Source organism: Pithys albifrons, chromosome 29 (genome assembly GCF_047495875.1).
Source record: "Pithys albifrons albifrons isolate INPA30051 chromosome 29, PitAlb_v1, whole genome shotgun sequence".
NCBI classification, from domain to species: Eukaryota; Metazoa; Chordata; class Aves; order Passeriformes; family Thamnophilidae; genus Pithys; species Pithys albifrons.
In genome coordinates, this window is record NC_092486.1 from 5,567,083 (window position 1) to 5,587,292 (window position 20,210).

Below are 20,210 nucleotides of genomic sequence, written 5' to 3' on the forward strand. Positions count from 1 at the left end.
GGGGTCTGTCCCGGGGGTCTGTCCCGGGGGTCTCTCTCGGGGGGCTGTCCCGGGGGTCTGTCCCGGGGGTCTCTCTCGGGGGTTCTGTTCCAGGTCTGTCCCGGGGGGTCTGTCCCGGGGGCTGTCCCGGGGGTCTGTCCCGGGGGGACTGTCCCGGGGGGTCTGTCCCGGGGGGTCTGTCCCGGGGGGTCTGTCCCGGGGGCTGTCCCGGGGGGTCTATCCGGGGGTCTCTCTCGGGGGGTCTATCCGGGGGTCTCTCTCGGGGGTCTGTCCCGCGGGTCTGTCCCGGGGGTCTGTCCCAGGGGTCTGTCCCGGGGGCTGTCCCGGGGGGTCTATCCGGGGGTCTCTCTCGGGGGTCTGTCCCGGGGGGTCTGTCCCGGGGGGTCTATCCGGGGGTCTGTCCCGGGGTCTGTCCCGCGGGTCTATCCGGGGGTCTGTCCCGGGGGGTCTGTCCCGGGGTCTGTCCCGGGGGGTCTGTCCCGGGGGGTCTATCCGGGGGTCTCTCTCGGGGGTTCTGTCCCGGGGTCTGTCCCGGGGGTCTCTCTCGGGGGTTCTGTCCCGGGGTCTGTCCCGGGGGCTGTCCCGGGGGGCTGTCCCGGGGGGTCTGTCCCGGGGGGTCTATCCGGGGGTCTCTCTCGAGGGTTCTGTTCCAGGTCTGTCCCGGGGGCCTGTCCGGGGGTGCCGCCGGTGTCGGGGCCGGTTCCGGCGGGGCCGGTTCCGGTTCCCCGGGGTCGGGGCGGGGTCGGGTCAGCGGGGCCGGTGAGCGGGTCGGGACCCCCGGGGGCCTGGGGGTGAGCACCGAGCTCAGTTCCCCACGGGGTGTGTGGGGCACGGGGGGGTCCCTCCCCCTGCCCCGTGTGCCCCAAACCCGCCCCAGTCCGCCCCTTCCACCCCTTTCTGCCCCCAGGGTTGGCGCAGGACCCGAAGCTCCAGCGCCGCTTCCTCCGGTCTGGGCTGTGACACCCGCAAGGTACGTGACCCCAAATCCCACCGGGGCACCGAACCCACCGGGGTCCCCCCTCTGCAACCCCTTCTTCTTCCCCCTCCACCTCTTTTCCTCCCCGTGCAACATTTTAAGCCCAAATTGCCTTTTTTCCCCTTCTTTTCTTAGGGAATACAATTCCTTAACCCGCTCCCCAGAAGGGGCAGGGGGATCCCGGTTTGGGGGGGTTGGGGGTCCTGATGTTCCCCCCAGCTCCAGGTGTGGGGCAGAAGGGGCTGCTGGGGGGTCTGGGGTCCCCTGGCTCTCCCTGCCCCCCTCATGCCCATCTTTCCTGGCTGATCTGCCTGGATCTGGGTGATCCCGTGGGATCAGGGTACCCACGTGTCCCTGAGGCTCCTCCTGGCAGAGAACCCACTGCCCCCCCCCGGGTGGCTGATCCCCCAGATCCAGACTCATCCCACGGGATCCAGACTGATCCCCCCAAATCCAAACTCAACCCACAGGATCCAGGCTCATCCCACAGGATCCAGACTCATCCCAAAGAATCCAGACTGATCCCCCCAAATCCAAACTCATCCCACAGGATCCAGGCTCATCCCACAGGATCCAGACTCATCCCACAGAATCCAGACTGATCCCCCCAGATCCAGGCTCATCCCCCAGGATCCAGACTCATCCCACAGGATCCAGACTGATCCCCCCAGATCCAGGCTCATCCCCCAGGATCCAGACTCATCCCACAGGATCCGTGTTAATTGGGCCCCCCACACCTCTCCAAGGCGCCCCACCAGCTTATCCCAGGGAAATGCCTTTATTGCTCCCCAGGAGTGGCATCCCCCACATCACAAGCACCTTTTGGGGTGTGTCCACCCCCATTTGGCATTCCCAGGGTTTGTCCCATCCCTGGTTTTCTTTCTCCTCTCAGATGAAAAGCTGCAGCAGCGACTGGGGTGAGACCCTGGAGGTTTCCATCCCATTCCTGGGCAAATTCCACCGGCCCAGTTCGAGGCGCTGCTGCCAGACCTGCACCCCCCTGAGCTGGGTACGAGCCTTGGGGTCCCGGGAGCTGGGCATGGGATCTGCATTCCCAGGGGGCTGATCCTACTTTTCCTCCCAGCACGAATTCTATCCCGAGGACAATCCTGCTCTCGGATTCCGCGACCTGAGCCGGGTGACGGAGACAGACACGCAGTGAGGACGGATCAGCCCCGCGTGGAAAACACCTGGAAACCCCCTTTTTTTTCCACAGACTTCCCCAAAATCCACATGGGGATCCCTCCCCATCCTCCCCACTCCCCATTTTTCCCAAACTCAGCTCATTAATCATATTTTGGGAGGCTGTAAGTGGTGTCTCCCAGGGCTGGGATTCCACCCATGGAATCAGGGATTTGGGGACATTCCTTTTTTATTTTTAAACAAAACATGGAATCTTGATGGGAGGAATGTGGAGGTGGGGGATTGTTCTTCTCTCTGGCTCCAGCTGGCATCGTCCAGAGTGAGCCTGGCTCCCAGGGAAAAGGGAAAAGAGCCACTTCCTAACCCTTCCTGCTCTTCCTCCTCCCTCTAGAAGGAGGAAAAATACCCCTCCCACCCCCTCTCAGTGTGGATTTGGGGAGGATTGGGAAAAGCCAGTGATTTGGGATACCCTGAATCCCAGGTTTCCTTCCTGCTGGGTGGTCTGGAGCATCACCCTGCAGAGGCAGTTTGGGAGGGGGAGCTCCCTGGAAAAGGCTCCCTTGGCAGGGAGGGGGAACTCCCTGGAAAAGGCTCCATGGCAGGGAGGGGGAGCTCCCTGGAAAAGGCTCCATGGCAGGGAGGGGGAACTCCCTGGAAAAGGCCCCCATGGCAGGGAGGGGGAACTCCCTGGAAAAGGCTCCATGGCAGGGAGGGGGAGCTCCCTGGAAAAGGCTCCATGGCAGGGAGGGGGAACTCCCTGGAAAAGGCCCCCATGGCAGGGAGGGGGAGCTCCCTGGAAAAGGCTCCATGGCAGGGAGGGGGAGCTCCCTGGAAAAGGCCCCCATGGCAGGGAGGGGGAACTCCCTGGAAAAGGCCCCCATGGCAGGGAGGGGGAGCTCCCTGGAAAAGGCTCCATGGCAGGGAGGGGGAACTCCCTGGAAAAGGCCCCCATGGCAGGGAGGGGGAACTCCCTGGAAAAGGCTCCCTTGTCAGGGAGGGGGAACTCCCTGGAAAAGGCTCCCTTGGCAGGGAGGGGGAGCTCCCTGGAAAAGGCTCCCTTGGCAGGGCATCATCGTGTGCCCCCTGCAGGTTCCGGGGGTGGCTGGTCCGGAGGGTCTGTGGATTGGTCACCGCCTGGGGATGGAAAATCCCAGCAGAGACCCCCAGAGAGCTCCCAGTGCGGATCTGCAGCAGCAGGAGGTGGGTGGGAGCATCAGGGGGATCCTGGGATCATCCTCACCCTGGGAGGAGCCAGGCCCCGTCCTGGGGGTCCTGTTTGGATCCTGGGCTGGTGAGATCCTGGGAATGCTGTCAAGGCTCCCTGGATCCCAGGGTGCCCCCCCTCCCTTTCCCCCCAGGGTGCAGAGTGTTGCCCCCAGCCAGGACTGTGGATCCGGAGGGGACGAGGAATCCCAGCGGCGCTGGAAGGACGAGATCTGCCGGATCCTGCAGGAAATCCAGGCCCCGCTCTCCCCTCTCCTGCTCAGGTCAGGGATCCTTTGGGGGAATAGTCTGGGGTTCTCTGGCACCTGGATATTCCAGGTGTTTGGGGGGATGGACATGGATCCCTCAGGTGGTTTTCTGGGATCCTTTTGGGGGATATGCTGGGATCCTTTGGGATCTGCACAGGGATTCTTTGGCCAGCCACCCTCAAGTCCCTTGCATTCTCCCAGTTCCTTGTGGGGAGCTGAAGTGGGAAAATCCAAACCCCCAGGAGGGTGGGAACTGGAAGGAATTTCTGTTTCTCTCTTCCTTCCCCCTGCCCTTGCTGAGAACTGGGAATCTGGGGCTTCATTGCTGACCTGATGCAGCAAGAATAAATTTTCCCTCCAAGCCACTAAAGGGAAGGAATTGCCCAGGGAATAAGGAATAAGAGCATGCTGGGATCACATGGGAGGACAGAAACGGGGGGAATCCAGGGATAAGGGATGGCAGCTCTGGTTGCCAGTGGAAAGGACGTGTCTCATCACATCCAGGCTTTCATGTATGATAAAACTGGGAAACTGCCTTTCTGGGAGGTGAGATGGGAATGTTGAGCCCAGTTGGGCCGGGGAAGCTGAGGCAGGAGGGTGGGAGTGTTTGGGGGGTTTGGGGCTGGCCAGACTCATTCCCAGCTTTCCTGCAGGTTGTGCCACTGGATGCTCCCAAAGCTCCTCTGCCGCCTGTTCCTGGGAGTGCAGCTGCACCGGGGGCAGCTGGAGATGCTGCTCCGGGCAGCCAGAACGGTACGGAGCCCCCCCGGCGCTTCCCGGCCCCTGGAACGGCGGGAATTCACCCCAGGATCCCTCCCTTGCAGCCCGATGTGCCTCTGGTGTTCCTGTGCACCCACCAGTCCCAGCTGGATGGGCCTCTCCTGTCCTTCCTGCTCCTCTCCCGGGGAATTGGGGTGCCCAGGGTGACAGGGAGCGCCTGGGTCAGCCCTCGCCTCCGGTAAGGAACCGCTGGGGGGGTGTTTCCAGAGGATCCAGGGGGATCCAGTGTGTGCCCACGGCGTCCTTCCCCCCCAGATCCCTGCTCCAGTGCCTGGGAGGGATTTTCCTGCCATCAGGAATGGCACAGACATGGCGAGACCGGGATGAGGGTCTGCCGGGCGCCGTCCTGGATGCGGTAGGTCGAGTTGGGGCTGGAAAATGCCCCTGGAGTGCTTGGGAAGGTGCCAGCAGCTCCCAGTACTCCCATTTTCCCCCCAGTATGTCCAGGAGGTGCTGCAGAACCGCCAGCCCCTGGTCATCTTCCTGGAGGAGCCGCCAAGTTCCCTGCAGCTCTCGGCCCCTGCCCGGCACTGGCTGCTCCGGGTGCTCCGGGCACTGCGCGACGGGGCCGTGCCCGACGTGCTCATCGTCCCGGTGGGAATCAGCTACGACGTGGCTCCCGGCGGAGTGAAGTGGGATGGGGCGGTGAGAGTGGGCTGAGGGGGTCACTGGGGCTCCCCCAAATCCCTGGCAGCATCCCTGGCCAGTGGCATCCCCCTAAATCCCCCGTTAATCCCTCGATCCCGTCTCTTCCAGCCCCCTCAGCCCCTCGGGATTGGCACGTGTCTCTGGGCAGCATTCCAGGCCCTGCGCCGGTACTGTGGATGTGCCCGGGTGGATTTCTCGCAGCCCTTCTCCTTACGGGTACGGCAGCTCGGGATTGTCCTGGATTCATTCCAGCACTGGGGGCTGTGCCAGGGGTGTCAGTGGCTTTGAGGTGTCTGAGGGTACCCAGTGAATCCATCCTGGGGTGATCTGGGCCCCTCCAGCCCTGGGGATCCTGGGATCGAGTCGGCTCATGGTGCCAAGGTCTGGGAGCAGCCACAGGCTCCTTCATCCTCATTCCCAGGACTTTGTGGACAACAACTGCATCACGCTGAGCCTTAGCAGGACCCGACCGGAGCAGCTGCTGCTTCCCACCATCCTGGGCACGTGGTGAGGAGCCAGGCCAGGGCAGCCCGTCCCATGGATCTCTGCTCCCGCCTGGCCTTCCTCACCCCTCTCATCCCAATTTCCCAGCCCACCAGACGTTGGGAATGTGGAGGCTTTGGGTCCCAGCCTGGAGACAGAAGAGGAGATTTTGGTGACAGCGCTGGGGCTGCACGTGCTGAGTGGTGAGGGGTCTGGGCAGTCCCTGCATCCCCTGGGATGGCATTCCCTGCTCGGGAATGGGGGTGAGGGTTAATCACCCCCCGGATAACAAGCCCCTCTCCCCCCTCCAGATTGCAGCGCCTGCTCTGCCATCACAGCCGTGGGAATCACCGCGACACTGCTGCTCCACAGGCACGAGGGGGTGGGATAACAGTTCTCCATCTTTCCCTTCCCTCAGAGAAGCATTCCCAGTGGGAATGCCCCTGCTCTCCTTGGGAGCAGCATTCCCAGCAGGAATGGCCCTCTCTCTCCCCAGATCGTGCTGCTGCCCCGGCCGCTGCTGCTGCATCTGCTGCGGGAATTCTCGTGGCTGCTGGATCAGCTCCTGCTGCGGGGCCGGGACACGGCGTTCTCGGGGGCCGTGTCGGCGCTGGTGGTGCACAGCCTGAAACTGCTGCGGCCCCCCCGGGGCTGGCTGGGGCACCCCCGGCCATCGGTGCTGTTCCGGCTCGGGGAAGGCGTCCTGCACTGCCTGGGCGGGGAGGCTGCCGGGGGTGAGGGCAGCGGGGACACCGGGGGGAGAGCGGGGACACCGGGGGGAGATCGGGGACACTGAGGGCAGCGGGGACACCGGGGGGGAGAGCGGGGACACTGAGGACAGTGGGGACACCGCGGGGAGAGCGGGGACATTGAGGACAGTGGGGACACCGGGGGGGAGAGCGGGGACACTGAGGGCAGCGGGGACACCGCGGGGAGAGCGGGGACACTGAGGACAGTGGGGACACCGGGGGGAGATCGGGGACACTGAGGGCAGCAGGGACACCGGGGGGAGATCGGGGACACTGAGGACAGCGGGGACACCAGGGGGAGATCGGGGACACTGAGGGCAGCGGGGACACCAGGGGGAGATCGGGGACACTGAGGGCAGCGGGGAGATTGGGGACACCGAGGGCAGCAGGGACACCGGGGGGAGATCGGGGACACTGAGGGCAGCAGGGACACCGGGGGGAGATCGGGGACACTGAGGGCTGGGGACACCAGGGGAAGATCGGGGACACTGAGGGCAGTGGGGACACCGGGGGGAGATCGGGGACACTGAGGGCAGTGGGGACACCGGGGGGAGATCGGGGACACTGAGGGCAGCGGGGACACCGGGGGGAGATCAGGGACACTGAGGGCAGTGGGGACACCGGGGGGAGATCGGGGACACTGAGGGCAGTGGGGGCACTGGGGGCATCAGAGATGTCAGCAGTTGGTGGCAGCTGGGATTGGTGAAGGTGATTCCAGGGACTCCAAGGGATTTCGTGACACCAGGGAGATTGGTGATGCTGTGGAAGTTGGTGCCACCAAGGGTCAGTGGCACTGGGGGAATTGGTGATGCCAAGAGTCAGGGGTACTGGGGAATGGGGATGCTGAGGGGACTGGGGAGGCTGGAGGTCGGGGACACCAGTGGATCTGGGGATGCTGGGGATCAGGAATGTTGGGGAATTTGGTGATGCCAGGGGGGATTGGTGACACCAGAGACTGGTGACACCCCTGTCCCATCAGCGTGTGCCATCCATGCCCTGCTGCTGGAGGTGCTGCCAATCCTGGAGAACCCCCTTGACGTCACCAAGATTGTGCTGAGCCAGGATGAGCTGCTCCGCAAGATCCTGCAGTTGCTGCAGCTGCTGCCCCCCACCCTGCTGGGGCTCCAGGTGGGAACATGAGGGTGGCCTGTCACCCCCACCCTGCTGGGGCTGCAGGTGGGGACATGGGGGTGGCCTGTCACCCCCACCCTGCTGGGGCTCCAGGTGGGAACATGAGGGTGGCCTGTCACCCCCACCCTGCTGGGGCTGCAGGTGGGAACATGAGGGTGGCCTGTCACCCCCACCCTGCTGGGGTTGCAGGTGGGAACATGGGGGTGGCCTGTCACCCCCACCCTGCTGGGGCTCCAGGTGGGAACATGGGGGTGGCCTGTCACCCCCACCCTGCTGGGGCTCCAGGTGGGAACATGGGGGTGGCCTGTCACCCTCTTCTGTCACCCTCTCCTGTCCCCAGCCCTGCCAGCCCCTTGACTGCCAGAGCCTTGACATCCTGGACAAGCTGATCCTTGGGGGGCTGCTGAAGGAGGAGGAGGTGGGTGACATCCCAGAGCCCTCCTGGCACACAGGGTGGCTCTGAGGGGAGGTGACACTCCGTTGTCCCCCAGCCTGAGGGCGGGTATGGGGACTGCGACGTGGCCTCCCGGCACTTCTGGGCCAGTTCCTGTTGGGACTTCAGCGATGACAGTGACGGTGACAGCGAGGACAGGGCCCCCAAGCACTTCTACAAGGTACTGGGGGTCCCCCTGGGGCTGGGGTGAGGGTGGTGTCCCCCAACCCAGCTGTGTGTCCCCCCAGCTCAGTGAGCCCCAGGGCTTCCCCGACTTCCTCCACTTCCTCTGCCGCCTCCTGAGCCCCGTCCTCTGGACCTACGGCCGCGCCGTGGAATTCCTGGAGAGACCTCCCTGGCCCCAGCCCGGTAGGACCCCCAGAGTGGGTGGGGAACCCCTGGGGACACTCAGGCAGGGCTGGAGCCCCCCAGGATCTGACACCCCTCCCACTTCCAGAGGCAGACTATGTGGAGGCGCTTTTGGAATTCCTGGCCGAGGATAAGGATGGTGAGTCGAGGTGGGAGGGTCTTGCTTTTGGGGGTCAGTGCCCCTCTGGGCTGGGCAGGGGGTGCCCAGGGCGTGGGATCTGGGGGTTCCCTCAGGATTTCTGTCCCCACAGGGTATCCTGACAGGAGCCTGGCCCTGAGCTCCCTGCAGAGCTTCAAGGACATGGGGGTAAGCACAGCCCCCTCCATCCCCCACATCCTGCTGCCCCTCATTCCCCCCGTGACCTCCCTGTGCCCCCCCAGGTGCTGGAGGAGCTGCAGACCCCCACTGGGCGCCTCCTCCAGCTCTCCCAGCCTTTCCAGTCCGCACCCAACCAGGAGAAGCTGCGAGCCTTCATCCAGCAGTTCTTGGAGCTGTGACCAACCCCGAGCCATAAAGGGAGCACAGAAACTGATGCCTTGTGGATTTATTGGCCCCATGCGGGGCGGGATCTGGGGGGTCTCTTTGCCGTCAGACCACCCGGTTGCAGATGGTGCCCAGCTCCTCGATCTCACACTGCACCTCGTCCCCGGGCTGTGAGGGGGCACATGGTGGCATCTGGGGGGTCCACTGTGTCCCCAGTTGCCCCCCAAGCCCCTCCCTTTCCCCTCACCTTAAGGAAAATGGGGGGTTTCCGAAAGACCCCCACCCCGGCAGGAGTCCCTGTCAGCAGGATGTCCCCAGGGACCAGTGTCACGAACCTGGGGGCACATGGGGTGTCAGCTGTGACCCCCTGGGCTTTGGGGGTCCCCAGCCCTGGGTTCCTACCGGGACACCCAGGCAACGAGGGCGGGCACCCCGAAGATGAGGTGGCGGGTGCTGCTGTCCTGCATCCGGCGCCCGTTGACGCTGCAGCGGATCCAGAGGTTGTGGATGTCTGTGGGAGGGGACACGGGGGGGACACAGGGACAGTGGCACTGTGAGTCCCACCATTAGTTGGGGGAAAAACACGGAGGGTTGGGGCAAATGGAGGTGTGACACCACTGCTGGCAGCTGGGCACGAGTCTCTGTCCCATCCCATTCCTGTACCATCCCTGTCCTGTGCTCATCCCATCTGTGTCTCATCCCCATCCTCTTCCCATCCCATCGCTGTCCTGTCCTTGTCCCATCCCCATCACTGTCCCTGTCCCCATCCCATCTCAATCCTGGCCTACCTTATCCCCACCCCTGTCCTTGTGTTCCTCATCCACCTCCATCCCATCCCCATTTCTGTTCTGTCCCTATCCCTGTCCCACCTCCACCATGTCCCCACCTGCCACCGCCTCCCTGGTGACAATGGCGGGCCCCAGGGGACAGAAGGTGTCGAAGGTTTTCCCCAGCAGCCACTGCCGCCCGTTTCGCCGCATCTGCCAGTCCCGGGCGCTCACGTCGTTGGCCACCGTGAACCCCACCACGTGCTCCAGTGCCACCGACTCCTGGGGGGCAGGGGGGACCCTCTGACAGGGGGCACACACAGGGACCCCCTTACAGGGGGCACACACAGGGACCCCCGAGGAGAGGTGGGCGCTGGGGTGGGGCTACCTCGATGTGCCGCCCCTTCTTCCCGATGACAGCGGCCAGTTCCACCTCCCAGTCCACCTCCTGTGGGGACAAACCGGGGTTTGGGGGGGCCCAGTCCGGGGGGTGGCAGGGGCAGGTCCTGGGGTACCCACGGTGCTGTCCTGGGGGTGCACGATGTCATCGAAGGGCCCGGTGATGGCGCTGGGGAACTTGCTGAAGATGAGGGGCTCCTTGGGCACCCGCAGGTCCTGCTCCAGGCAGTGGTCACGGTAGTTGAGCCCCACACAGATGACCTTCTCGGGGTCCCCCACAGGTGCCAGCAGGTGTGTGGCCCCACGAGGCACCCGGTGCTGCCCCGAGTCCAGTGCCCTGTGGGGACAGATCCACCTTTGGGGGGCACCCACGTTTTGGGGCACCCCCTCTGGGGACACCCGGCTTTTGGGATCAAACCCATCATTGAAGGTCATCCCCATTTTGGGGCACCCAGGTCTGAAGGGACCTGCTTTTGGGGAGTCTTTCAAAGGGTCTCTCAGACCTGAGGGACCCTCCTTTGGGGATCCCCCACCCCTGGGGACACCCACTTTTGGGGGTCACTCTCCTTTTGGGACCCACCACTGGGGGGGGCAGGTTGTGAAGCACCAGCCTTGGGGGTCCCCACCTTTGGGGGCACCAACCTCTGGGCGAGCTCCAGCCCGCGCGGACCGAGCTCCAGGAATTCCCGCATGGAGCGGGGCAGCTCGGGCTCCGCCGCGCTCAGATCCACCAGGTCCCCGCCGGGCGCCTCCTCCAGCCCGAGCCGGGGCCCCCCGGTGCCCGCAGCCCCCCGGAACCGCACGAGCCGCAGCGCCCCGCGCATCCTGCGCATCCTCGGCCCGGATCCCCTGCGCGGATCCCGCACCCGCCGCGGCTCGGGATGAGCCCGCACACCGGGGGGCCCCTCCCCGCCACCCCGCGCCCCATCCCGGGACCCCCCCCCTTCCCAGGGATCCCCTCCCGTTCCCAGGGATCCCCTCCCGTTCCCAGGGATCCCCCCCCCTTCCCAGGGATCCCCTCCCGTTCCCAGGGATCACACCCATTCCCGGTGTCCCCCCGTTCCCGGTGTCCCCCCCATTCCCAGGGATCCCTCCCATTCCCGGTGTCCCCCCCCCATTCCCGGTGTTCCCTCCCCATTCCCGGTGTCCTCCCCATTCCCAGGGATCCCTCCCATTCCCGGTGTCCCCCCCCCCCCCTTCCCGGTGTTCCCTCCCCATTCCCGGTGTCCCCCCCATTCCCAGGGATCCCTCCCACTCCCGGGGATCCCTCCCCTTCCCCGTGTCCCCCCCATTCCCGGTGTCCCCCCCATTCCCGGTGTCTCCCCCCATTCCCGGTGTCTCCCCCCATTCCCGGTTCCCCCCCCCCCATTCCCGGTGTCCCCCCCATTCCCGGTGTCCCCCCCATTCCAGCTGTCCCCCCCATTCCCGGTGTCCCCCCCATTCCAGCTGTGCCCCCCATTCCCGGTGTCCCCTCCCCTTCCCGGTGTCCCCCCCATTCCCGGTGTCCCCCCCATTCCCGGTGTCCCCCCCATTCCCAGGGCCCGCCCCATCCCGAGGGTCTCACACACGTGGTTCCCCCGCGCCGCCAGGGGGCGCTGCACGCCCCGGGTCCGCCCCCGCCCGGCTGAAGGTCGCGCGCGCGGCCACGCCCCCTCCGGACTGCCCAATGGGAGCGGGGAGAGGGCGGGGCCGCGGTGGCGACAAGGACCAATGAGAGGGGAGCTCTGAGGGGCGGGATGGAATGGGGAGTGGGATAAGGGTGGGGTTGGGATGGGACAGGGATGGGGACAGGAGTTGGAGCAGACAGAGAATGAGGCAGGGACGGGGACAGGGACAGGGACAGGGACAGGGACAGGGACAGGGACAGGTCACAGCTGGCACGTGCCGCGTGACTCCATCTCACCCTTAATCGTCACCATTTGGTTTATTTATAAAACAACCCCCTCTCCACATGCCGGGGAGGGTGGGGGGCTGTGGCCTTCGGGGGTCCCCTGAGTGATGAGGGGCATGGGGGGTCCGTGTGCTTTTGGTTGGTATCTGGGGGCTCCATTTCATGCCTGCAATATGGAGACCCCCACTCAGAGGGTCCCCACACCCTGGGGCATCCCTGCCCTGGTGGGTCACCACCCCTGAGGGTCCCGTCTCGGAGGGATCCCATCTCCAAGGGGTCCTCACATCCCAGGGAGTCCCCTCTCAGGGGGTCCCTGTGTCCTGGGGGTGCCCACCCTGGGGGGCTCTGGTGTTGGGGGTCGAGTTTGTGCCATGTCAGGTCCCTGTGCCACCCACGGGGGGGTCCTTGCCAAGAGGGGCTCAGCCTCCCCCCAGTGGGTCCATCCTGCAGGTGCCAGTGCTGTGCTGAGGGGCTCTGGTGGCAGCCTTGTTCCTGTCCCCTCCTGTCCCCGAGAACCACGTGCTGGATCAATCCTGACTTTTAACTTCTGGTTTGTCAGAAAGAGCAGGAAAACTCCAGAGGGGTGGCCCAAGGTCTAGAGCATGTTGTGGAAGATCTGCATGGAGCTCATGATGTCCTTGTCCTGGGGAGGGGAGAGGTCAGAGACCCCCATGTCCCCAGTGCCCCAGACCCCCCATCCTGCACTTCCCATCACACTCCTCCTGTCCCTCCCTTCCTCCCACCCCTCTCCTGCCCCCCAATCCCCTCCTGACAATCCCTTCCTGTCTCTCTGCTCCTGTCCCCCCTCTCCTGTCCTCCTCCCGAGGTGACCCCCTTGTCCCCATCTCTCCTGACCCCCCCAGCTCATCATTCTGGAACACAGCAAGGAGCAGGGGGACGTCTCAGACCCACAGTCCTGGCAGGAGGAGGAGGAGGAGGAGGAGGAGGGTGATGGTGCTCCCCGGAGCTCCCCCACCTCCTGGCACGTCTCCAGGAACTCCTCGAAGGTCACCACGCCATCCCTGTTCCTGTCCATCTTCTGCAAGGGAGAGGCCGGGGCTGAGCGGGGCATCCCGGCCTGCAGAGGGCTCGGTGGCCCCGGGGATGGCACAGGGGACAGCGGCCTGGGGGGTGGCACAGGGGACAGTGGCCTGGGGGGTGGCACAGGGGACAGTGGCCTGGGGGTGGCACAGGGGACAGCGGCCTGGGGGTGGCACAGGGGACAGCGGCCTGGGGGGTGGCACAGGGGACAGCGGCCTGGGGGTGGCACAGGGGACAGCGGCCTGGGGGTGGCACAGGGGACAGCGGCCTGGGGGGTGGCACAGGGGACAGCGGCCTGGGGGTGGCACAGGGGACAGCGGCCTGGGGGTGGCACAGGGGACAGCGGCCTGGGGGGTGGCACAGGGGACAGCGGCCTGGGGGTGGCACAGGGGACAGTCCCACCTGGAAGAACAGCTCGGTGTGCTGGGCGGGCGCGCTGCCCCGCAGGGTGGGCTCGGTGCAGTGGCCCATCATGGCATAGATGGATTTCAGGATCTCCAGCATGTCCTGGGGGGACACAGAGCACTGGCAGGTCCCTCTCTGCGTGTCCCCCCACCCCGCCAGCCCCCCCAGTGCCCCCAGTGTCACCTCCTTGCTGATGTAGCCGTCCTTGTTCACGTCGTAGAGGTCAAAGGTCCATTTCAGCTTCTGTTGCTCCGTGCCCCGGAGCAGCACCGAGAGCCCCAGGGCGAAATCCTGGGTGGGGAGGGGGTGGGTGGGGAGGGACCCCCAGCCCCCCCTCCCAGCCCCCTCAGCCCCATCCCCCGCTGCTGCATCGATCCCATTTGTTCCCTATTGATCCCGTTATTTTTAACACACTCCCCACATCCTGCAGCGCCCGGCACCGCGAGGGAGAGTTTGGGCACAGCCTGGGAGGAGGAAGAGGAGGAGGAGGAGGAGAGGAGGAGGAGGAGAATGTGATGAATCACGGCCGCTCCCACCGGGAATGCCCACCTGGAAGCAGAGAGCCCCGTTGTGGTCGGCATCGAAGGCGTCGAACAAGAAGTGGGCGTAGGAACTGGCGTCTGCAGGGGAGGGGACGGTGATTCCCCGGAGGGGCACGGGGGGGTTGCCCAGAGGGGCCCCCAGACCCCCTGCTGGGTTTGGGGTCCCCTCAGTGGGTTTGGGGTCCCCTGACTCACCACCTTGGGGGAAGAACCGGGAGTAGATGAGCGTGAAGGTCTCCTCATCCACGAGGCCGCTGGGACACTCCTGGGACAGAGAGCGGTGCCCGCTGACCCCGGAGACCACAGAGAGCCCGGGGACCCCCCCGGGGGCTGGGCCGAGGGACCCCCAACTCACGCTCTTGAAGCCACGGTAGAGGCACTGAAGCTCCGTCTTGGTGAATTTGGTCCGGGCCAGCAGCTGCTCCAGCCCCTCGGGTTGGTGCCGGATGGTCGGGAGCTCCACGTCGGCATCGCTGTTGTCTGCCAGGAGAGACCCCTTGGGCAAGACCCCCCTTAAACAAACACCCCTCCAAACCCACCCCCAAACCCACCCCATCCTCCCTAAACCCACCCCCACCCCTTAATACCACCCACCCCCCCTAAAACCAACCCCATCCCCCCAATCTCCCCCCCCCAAGCCCACCCCCAGTGCCACAGCGGACCCCAAACTCCCTGGGGGTCCCCAAACTCCCTGGGAGTTCCCAAACTCCCTGGGAGTCCCCGGAACACCCTGGGTGTGGAATCCCGAGGGCATTCCCGAGGCGCGGAACGTTCCGGAGCCGCCTCAGCCGCTGCTGCTCCCGCCCGGCCCCGGCAGAAGGTAATTAATAAATGATGGCTCATTAATAATTCCAGCCTGGGAAGCCCCTGCGGAGCTGCTCAGTGCAAAGGTGGGGGGGTTATTGGGAATTCTGGGATGGGTTTGGGACCCTCGTGCTGCCAGAGGGGGGTGACCCCCCTGGTTCCTGCCAGGCTGGGTCTAAGGGGCTTTGGGGGGCAGTGGGGGGGGCTGGTGTGTTTTGGGGAGTCAGTGGGGGATTAAGAGCCCTGGTGTCACATCCTGGGGAGCCTTTGGAGGTCAGTGGGGCACTGGAGGTCCCTGTGTCCCATCCCCACGGGGTTTGGGGGTCACTGTGGGGTCACAGCCCCCCAGGGCAGTGGGAGGTTGAGGGTTAACAGCAGCTCAGAGCCCTCCCCTCCCATCTCAGGGAGATTTGGGGGTCACTGGGGGTCCCTGTCACCTGCTCTTGGGGCCCCTGGCAGGGCTGGGGGGTCTTTGGGGATGGGCAGTGCTGGCACAGCCCCTCGGGGCAGGTCAGCAGGGCTGGGCCATGACACTGCAAGGGGGACACTGGGGGGACCTTCCCACCCCTCCCACCCCCCAAACCCTCCTGGGGGGGAACCCCAAACGCTCCCAGGGGGAAGCCCAAACCCTCCTGGGGGGGAACCCCGAACCCTCCCGTTGTACCTCACAGGGACCCTGGAGGGCCCAACAGGTCATTGAATGGGATGGGAGGAATGGGGATCGATTAACTAAATAAATGAACCTAAATGAAGGAAATGAGGGTTAATGAGGGCTGGTGGGGGGTACCTTCCACGGAGATGGGCTCCAGGATGCCGAACTGCTTGAGCACGGCGATGAAGAGGAGGATGAGCACGGCCAGGGCGCAGAGCTCCATGCCCTGCATGCCCACGGCCCGGGGGGCCCGGGGGGCCCGGGGGGCTCGGGGGGCTCGGGGGGCTCGGGGGGCTCGGGGTCCCCAGCCCAGCCGGGCAGTGCGGGCGGTGGGTGCTGCGGGAGCGCAGGGCGGGTGCTGTGCCCGCCCGTGCCGCCTGTCCTGCCTCCTCCTCCTCCTCCTCCTCCTCCTCCTCCCTTGGCACTCGCCCACCCCCGGCCCCCCCGGCTCTGCTTGCCCACATTTTATTTTTAGCCCCACCAGGAAGGGTTGGGGGCCCAGGGGCGCTGCCCCCTGCCCGCAGCCCCCCCGGGTGCTGCTCACACTGCCCGGGGGGCGAACCAGCCCGGGCCTCAAAACTGGGGGGAAAAAGGTTATTTGTCCCCCCCGGCCCGTGCCATGGGATCGATGGGATCGATGGGGAGGATGAGTAAGCAGCGAGGGGGGGAAACTGAGGCAGGGCCCGGGGCTGTGCCCTCTGCAGGGCATCGTGTCCCCATGTCCCCATGTCCCCATCCTGCCCTCCCTGCAGGGCATCGTGTCCCCATGTCCCCATCCTGCCCTCCCTGCAGGGCATCGTGTCCCCATGTCCCCATGTCCCCAGTCCTCTGTGCCCTCCCTGCAGGGCAGTGCTGTCCACATGTCCCCACGGCCCCAGCCGTCCGTGTCCCTGTCCCTGCAGGGCATCGTGTCCCCGTGTCCCCAGTTCTCTGTCCCTGTCCCTGCAGGGCTGTCCCACCCCTGTGGTCCCAGGGGCAGACTGGGCTGTCCCCAACACCTCCAGGGTATCCCTGCTCCCCCTCCCATCCCCACGGCCCTCGGGAACATCGTCCTGCCCCCTGGGGTTGTCCCTGTCCCTCTTGCGGTGTTCCCATCGTCATCTTCCCCCCCAAGGCCATTGTCGTGTCCCCCCGGTGTGTCCCCATGGCCCACAGGGATCCCCTGTCCTGGGGGTGTCCCCATCCCTGGGCCTGTCCCTGTGCCCCCAGGATGTCCCTGTGTCCCCCCAGGATGTCCCTGTGACCCCAGAGTGTCCCTGTGCCCCCAGGATGTCCTGTGTCCCCCCTGGATGCCCCTGTGCCCCCCTAAGATGTCCCTGTGTTCCCCCAGGATGTCCTGTGCCCCCCCCAGGATGCCCCTGTGCCCCCCCCAGGATGTCCCTGTGTCCCCAGAGTGTCCCTGTGTCCCCCCAGGATGTCCCTGTGCCCCCAGGATGTCCTGTGTCCCCCCAGGATGTCCCTGTGCCCCCAGGATGTCCCTGTGTCCCCCCAGGATGTCCCTGTGCCCCCAGAGTGTCCCTGTGCCCCCCCAGGATGTCCCTGTGCCCCCAGGATGTCCCTGTGTCCCCCCCAGGATGTCCCTGTGTCCCCCCAGGATGTCCCTGTGTCCCCAGAATGTCCCTGTGTCCCCCCTGGATGCCCCTGTGCCCCCCCAGGATGTCCCTGTCCCCCCCAGGATGTCCCTGTTTCCCCAGAGTGTCCCTGTGTCCCCCCTGGATGCCCCTGTGCCCCCAGAGTGTCCCTGTGCCCCCCCAGGATGTCCCTGTGCCCCCCAGGATGTCCCTGTTTCCCCAGAGTGTCCCTGTGTCCCCCCTGGATGTCCCTGTGCCCCCAGGATGTCCCTGTGCCCCCCTCCAGGATGTCCCTGTGTCCCCCCTGGATGTCCCTGTGTCCCCCCTGGATGTCCCATCTCGGGGTCCCCGGGGCCGCCCTGGGGGCGTGGTCAGCGAATGGGGCGTGGCCTCGCCCTGGGGCGTGGCCTGTGCACGGGCGGGGCCAAACCCGGGGCGGGGCTCCGGTCCCCGCGCGCGGCCCCGCCCGCATTACGTCATTCCGTTTCCTGCCGCGCCGGAAGTGCCGCCGCCGCCGCCGCCGCCGCCATGGCCTCAAGGTTACTGCGGGTGAGCGCGGCCCTGCGGCTGCTGCCCGGAGCCACCGCCCGCGCCGCGCCCGCGCGCCAGCTCGGCGTGCCCGGTGAGCGGGGACCGGGGGGGGCCGGGCCGGGGCGGGCCGGGGCGCGGGAGGGCGCGGGCGGGCCGGGGGCGCGGCGGGCGCGGTGTCCGTGCCCCCGGCCCGTCTGACGGCGGCCCGCAGGGAGCACCCTCGCCACGGACGAGGAGCAGGCGACGGGGCTGGAGCGGAAGATCATGGAGGCCACGAGCAAGGGCCTGGTGAGTGCGGGAAGACCCCGCAGGGCTCGGGGGGACCGGGGAGGGGCTGGGGGGGCTCAGGGGGATTGGGGGGGGATGTTCGCGGGGCTCAGGGAGTGGGAGGGGGGACTGGGGCGGTTTCATGGGGGTGAGGGGATGTTCTGGGGGGCTCAGCGGGTGGGAGGGGCGGTTGGGGCAGTTTCAGGGGCGTGGGGGGATGTTCTGGGGGGCTCAGCGGGTGGGAGGGGCGGTTGGGGCAGTTTCAGGGGGGTGAGGGGATGTTCTGGGGGGCCCAGGGGGTGGGAGGGGCGGTTGGGGCAGTTTCAGGGGCGTGGGGAGGGGGCGAGTGTGGGATTGGGGGAGGTCTCGGGGGGCCTTGGGGGTCTCAGGGATGGGGAGTCCTTGGGGGACCGGGGGGAGTTGTTGTGGGGAATTCGGGGGGCTCGGGGTCGGGGTGTCCCTGGGGGGTGGTTTGGGCTCTGGGGGAGGTCTCAGCGTGTCCCTGGGGGCCCGTGGGTGCCCCCCTGCCCCCTGTGCCCCCCAGGACCCCTACAGCATGTTCCGGCCCAAGCGCTACGCGGGCACCAAGGAGGACCCGAACCTCGTGCCCTCCATCACCAACAAGCGCATCGTGGGCTGTGTCTGTGAGTGCCCCTGTCCGTGTGTCTGTCCTGCCCTGTGTCTGTGAGTGCCCCTGTCCGTGTGTCTGTCCTGCCCTGTGTCTGTCTGTGTGTCTGTCCTGCCCTGTGTCTGTGTCTGTCCTGCCCTGTGTCTGTGGGTCTGTCCTGCCCTGTGTCTGTCCTGCCCTGTCCATGTGTCTGTCCTGCCCTGTGTCCGTCTGTCTGTCCTGCCCTGTCCGTGTGTCTGTCCTGCCCTGTGTCTGTGTCTGTCCTGCCCTGTCCATGTGTCTGTCCTGCCCTGTGTCTGTGTCTGTCCTGCCCTGTGTCTGTCTGTCTGTCCTGCCCTGTCTGTGTGTCTGTCCTGCCCTGTGTCTGTCTGTCTGTCCTGCCCTGTGTCTGTGTCTGTCCTGCCCTGTGTCTGTCTGTCTGTCCTGCCCTGTCCGTGTGTCCATTGAATGAAGAAACAATCCAGTCCAAGAGAACAGAACAAACCCCTCCCTGTTATCAGCGCGGGGCACACGGGGCTGACCCCACCAAAGGTGCTCAGGGAGAGTTTTGTGTCTCCAGGTTCGTATCCTGAGTTAGAACTGAACCCCCTCCCCAGAGCCAGGCAGGATATTTGGGGGACTCTGAACACTCTGAGGGCTGCTCTGATCTCTGCGTGGCCTTTGCACTAAACCTGGCACAGCTCCAGGCCTGGAATCCAGACAGGGGCTTCTGGTTCATTTCTCACAGCTCAGACTCTGATCTAAACAAGGTGTTTGGTTTATTTCTCAAAGTCCATCCTGCACCTCCAGGGTTAAATTCCTCTTTGTCTGAAGCTCTGCCTGGTTGTGAGAACTGACAGACTTGGCTGCAGCTACACTCAAAATTAACGTGAAACACAAAGTTACTGCAGGTCTGACTCAAAGTCAGTGGAGACCACACGATGTTCTGGAGAAGGGATGAGACCCTTTTTCTTGAGGGGCTTGTGTGTCACTGTCCTTGTCCCCATGTCTGTGTGTCTGTCCCGTGTCCTTGTGTCTGTGCCTGTCCAGGCGTTGATGTCCCCCCTGGTCCCTCCCTGTCCCTGTCCCCCTGTCCCCGTCCCCCCGTCCCCCTGTCCCTGTCCCACTCTGTCCCTGTCCCACTCTGTCCCTGTCCCACTCTGTCCCTGTCCCACTCTGTCCCTGTCCCACTCTCCCCCCGTCCCCCTGTCCCCGTCCCCCTGTCCCCGTCCCCCTGTCCCCTTCCCCCTGTCCCCGTCCCCCTGTCCCCGTCCCCCTGTCCCCGTCCCACTCTGTCCCCGTCCCACTCTGTCCCCGTCCCACTCTGTCCCTGTCCCTGTCCCCCTGTCCCTGTCCCCCTGTCCCCGTCCCCCCGTCCCCCTGTCCCTGTCCCACTCTGTCCCTGTCCCCCTGTCCCCGTCCCCCTGTCCCCGTCCCACTCTGTCCCTGTCCCCGTCCCACTCTGTCCCTGTCCCTGTCCCACTCTGTCCCTGTCCCCGTCCCCCTGTCCCCGTCCCCCTGTCCCCGTCCCCCTGTCCCTGTCCCACTCTGTCCCTGTCCCACTCTGTCCCCGTCCCCCTGTCCCTGTCCCCCTGTCCCTGTCCCACTCTGTCCCTGTCCCTGTCCCACTCTGTCCCTGTCCCCCTGTCCCACTCTGTCCCTGTCCCCCTGTCCCTGTCCCACTCTGTCCCTGTCCCCGTCCCCCTGTCCCCGTCCCCCTGTCCCCGTCCCCCTGTCCCCGTCCCCCTGTCCCCCTGTCCCCGTCCCACTCTGTCCCCGTCCCACTCTGTCCCCGTCCCACTCTGTCCCCGTCCCACTCTGTCCCTGTCCCCAGGTGAGGAGGACAACAGCTACGTGGTTTGGTTCTGGCTGCACCAGGGCGAGCCCCAGCGCTGCCCCTCCTGCGGGGCCCACTACAAGCTGATCCCCCACGAGCTGCCCCACTGAGGGGGCCCTGGGACCCCCTGGGGCTGCTGAGCCCCCCCTGCGTGCCCCCAATAAAGAGGTTGTGTGGAGCCCCCGACTCTGTGTGTGGGGGGCCAAGGTTCCCATCGGGGGTCCCTGC

At 65.9% G+C, this 20,210-nt stretch overlaps 4 protein-coding genes across 7 annotated transcripts; 2 read left to right on the forward strand and 2 right to left on the reverse strand.

Moving 5' to 3' along the window:
- The first annotated feature begins 731 nt into the window (after positions 1-731).
- Positions 732-8,699, forward strand: LOC139683690 (glycerol-3-phosphate acyltransferase 2, mitochondrial-like). Of its 2 annotated transcripts, XM_071579062.1 has the most exons (22): positions 732-759; positions 908-970; positions 1,869-1,985; positions 2,061-2,134; positions 3,209-3,319; positions 3,478-3,606; positions 4,245-4,344; positions 4,416-4,549; positions 4,627-4,726; positions 4,810-5,016; positions 5,128-5,235; positions 5,441-5,526; positions 5,611-5,705; positions 5,814-5,884; positions 5,999-6,236; positions 7,231-7,379; positions 7,723-7,800; positions 7,874-7,996; positions 8,064-8,184; positions 8,273-8,323; positions 8,436-8,491; positions 8,566-8,699. In XM_071579062.1, exons 3-22 carry the CDS (start codon positions 1,869-1,871, stop codon positions 8,680-8,682), a joined length of 2,265 nt encoding a protein of 754 aa, XP_071435163.1. In that variant the 5' UTR covers positions 732-759; positions 908-970; the 3' UTR covers positions 8,683-8,699. The 2 variants fall into 2 exon arrangements, with proteins under 2 accessions (XP_071435163.1, XP_071435162.1); XM_071579061.1 differs by lacking the exons at positions 732-759; positions 908-970; positions 1,869-1,985; positions 2,061-2,134 and having other exon boundaries at positions 2,143-3,319.
- A 21-nt stretch (positions 8,700-8,720) lies between these two features.
- Positions 8,721-11,458, reverse strand: LOC139683821 (oxaloacetate tautomerase fahd2, mitochondrial-like). 3 transcript variants are annotated; one of them, XM_071579267.1, is made up of 8 exons: positions 11,403-11,458; positions 10,477-10,683; positions 9,955-10,171; positions 9,824-9,883; positions 9,555-9,717; positions 9,071-9,179; positions 8,916-9,003; positions 8,721-8,836 (listed from the first exon to the last, which is right to left on the reverse strand). In XM_071579267.1, the coding sequence occupies exons 2-8, from the start codon at positions 10,665-10,667 to the stop codon at positions 8,774-8,776; spliced, it is 891 nt and encodes a 296-aa protein (XP_071435368.1). In that variant the 5' UTR covers positions 10,668-10,683; positions 11,403-11,458; the 3' UTR covers positions 8,721-8,773. The 3 variants fall into 3 exon arrangements, with proteins under 3 accessions (XP_071435368.1, XP_071435366.1, XP_071435367.1); XM_071579265.1 differs by having other exon boundaries at positions 9,555-9,738; XM_071579266.1 differs by having other exon boundaries at positions 9,555-9,738; positions 11,399-11,443.
- Positions 11,459-11,815: 357 nt separating this feature from the next.
- On the reverse strand, positions 11,816-15,878 carry LOC139683649 (calsenilin-like). Its single transcript, XM_071578968.1, has 8 exons — positions 15,305-15,878; positions 14,069-14,193; positions 13,909-13,978; positions 13,721-13,791; positions 13,355-13,462; positions 13,169-13,273; positions 12,702-12,764; positions 11,816-12,368 (listed from the first exon to the last, which is right to left on the reverse strand). Exons 1-8 carry the CDS (start codon positions 15,876-15,878, stop codon positions 12,321-12,323), a joined length of 1,164 nt encoding a protein of 387 aa, XP_071435069.1. The 3' UTR covers positions 11,816-12,320.
- A 1,336-nt stretch (positions 15,879-17,214) lies between these two features.
- Positions 17,215-20,160, forward strand: COX5B (cytochrome c oxidase subunit 5B). The gene is made up of 4 exons (XM_071579092.1): positions 17,215-17,362; positions 17,483-17,559; positions 18,083-18,182; positions 19,980-20,160. Exons 1-4 carry the CDS (start codon positions 17,269-17,271, stop codon positions 20,090-20,092), a joined length of 384 nt encoding a protein of 127 aa, XP_071435193.1. The 5' UTR covers positions 17,215-17,268; the 3' UTR covers positions 20,093-20,160.
- Positions 20,161-20,210: the final 50 nt, after the last annotated feature.

Coding starts and splice junctions, on each gene's coding strand:
- LOC139683690 (XM_071579061.1), top strand. CDS start 2,715: ATGGCAGGGAGGGGGAGCTCCCTGGAAAAGGCTCCATGGCAGGGAGGG. Junction 3,320..3,477: donor CGGATCTGCAGCAGCAGGAG/GTGGGTGGGAGC, acceptor CTTTCCCCCCAG/GGTGCAGAGTGTTGCCCCCA. Junction 7,380..7,722: donor CCACCCTGCTGGGGCTCCAG/GTGGGAACATGA, acceptor TCCTGTCCCCAG/CCCTGCCAGCCCCTTGACTG.
- LOC139683821 (XM_071579265.1), bottom strand. CDS start 10,667: ATGCGCAGGATGCGCGGGGCGCTGCGGCTCGTGCGGTTCCGGGGGGCT. Junction 9,180..9,554: donor CACCAGGGAGGCGGTGGCAG/GTGGGGACATGG, acceptor CCCCTCCCACAG/ACATCCACAACCTCTGGATC. Junction 8,837..8,915: donor AACCCCCCATTTTCCTTAAG/GTGAGGGGAAAG, acceptor GCCCCCTCACAG/CCCGGGGACGAGGTGCAGTG.
- LOC139683649 (XM_071578968.1), bottom strand. CDS start 15,878: ATGCCCTGCAGAGGGCACAGCCCCGGGCCCTGCCTCAGTTTCCCCCCC. Junction 14,194..15,304: donor GGAGCCCATCTCCGTGGAAG/GTACCCCCCACC, acceptor CTCTCCTGGCAG/ACAACAGCGATGCCGACGTG. Junction 13,979..14,068: donor TCTACCGTGGCTTCAAGAGC/GTGAGTTGGGGG, acceptor TCTCTGTCCCAG/GAGTGTCCCAGCGGCCTCGT.
- COX5B (XM_071579092.1), top strand. CDS start 17,269: ATGGCCTCAAGGTTACTGCGGGTGAGCGCGGCCCTGCGGCTGCTGCCC. Junction 17,363..17,482: donor GCGCCAGCTCGGCGTGCCCG/GTGAGCGGGGAC, acceptor GGCGGCCCGCAG/GGAGCACCCTCGCCACGGAC. Junction 18,183..19,979: donor GCGCATCGTGGGCTGTGTCT/GTGAGTGCCCCT, acceptor CCCTGTCCCCAG/GTGAGGAGGACAACAGCTAC.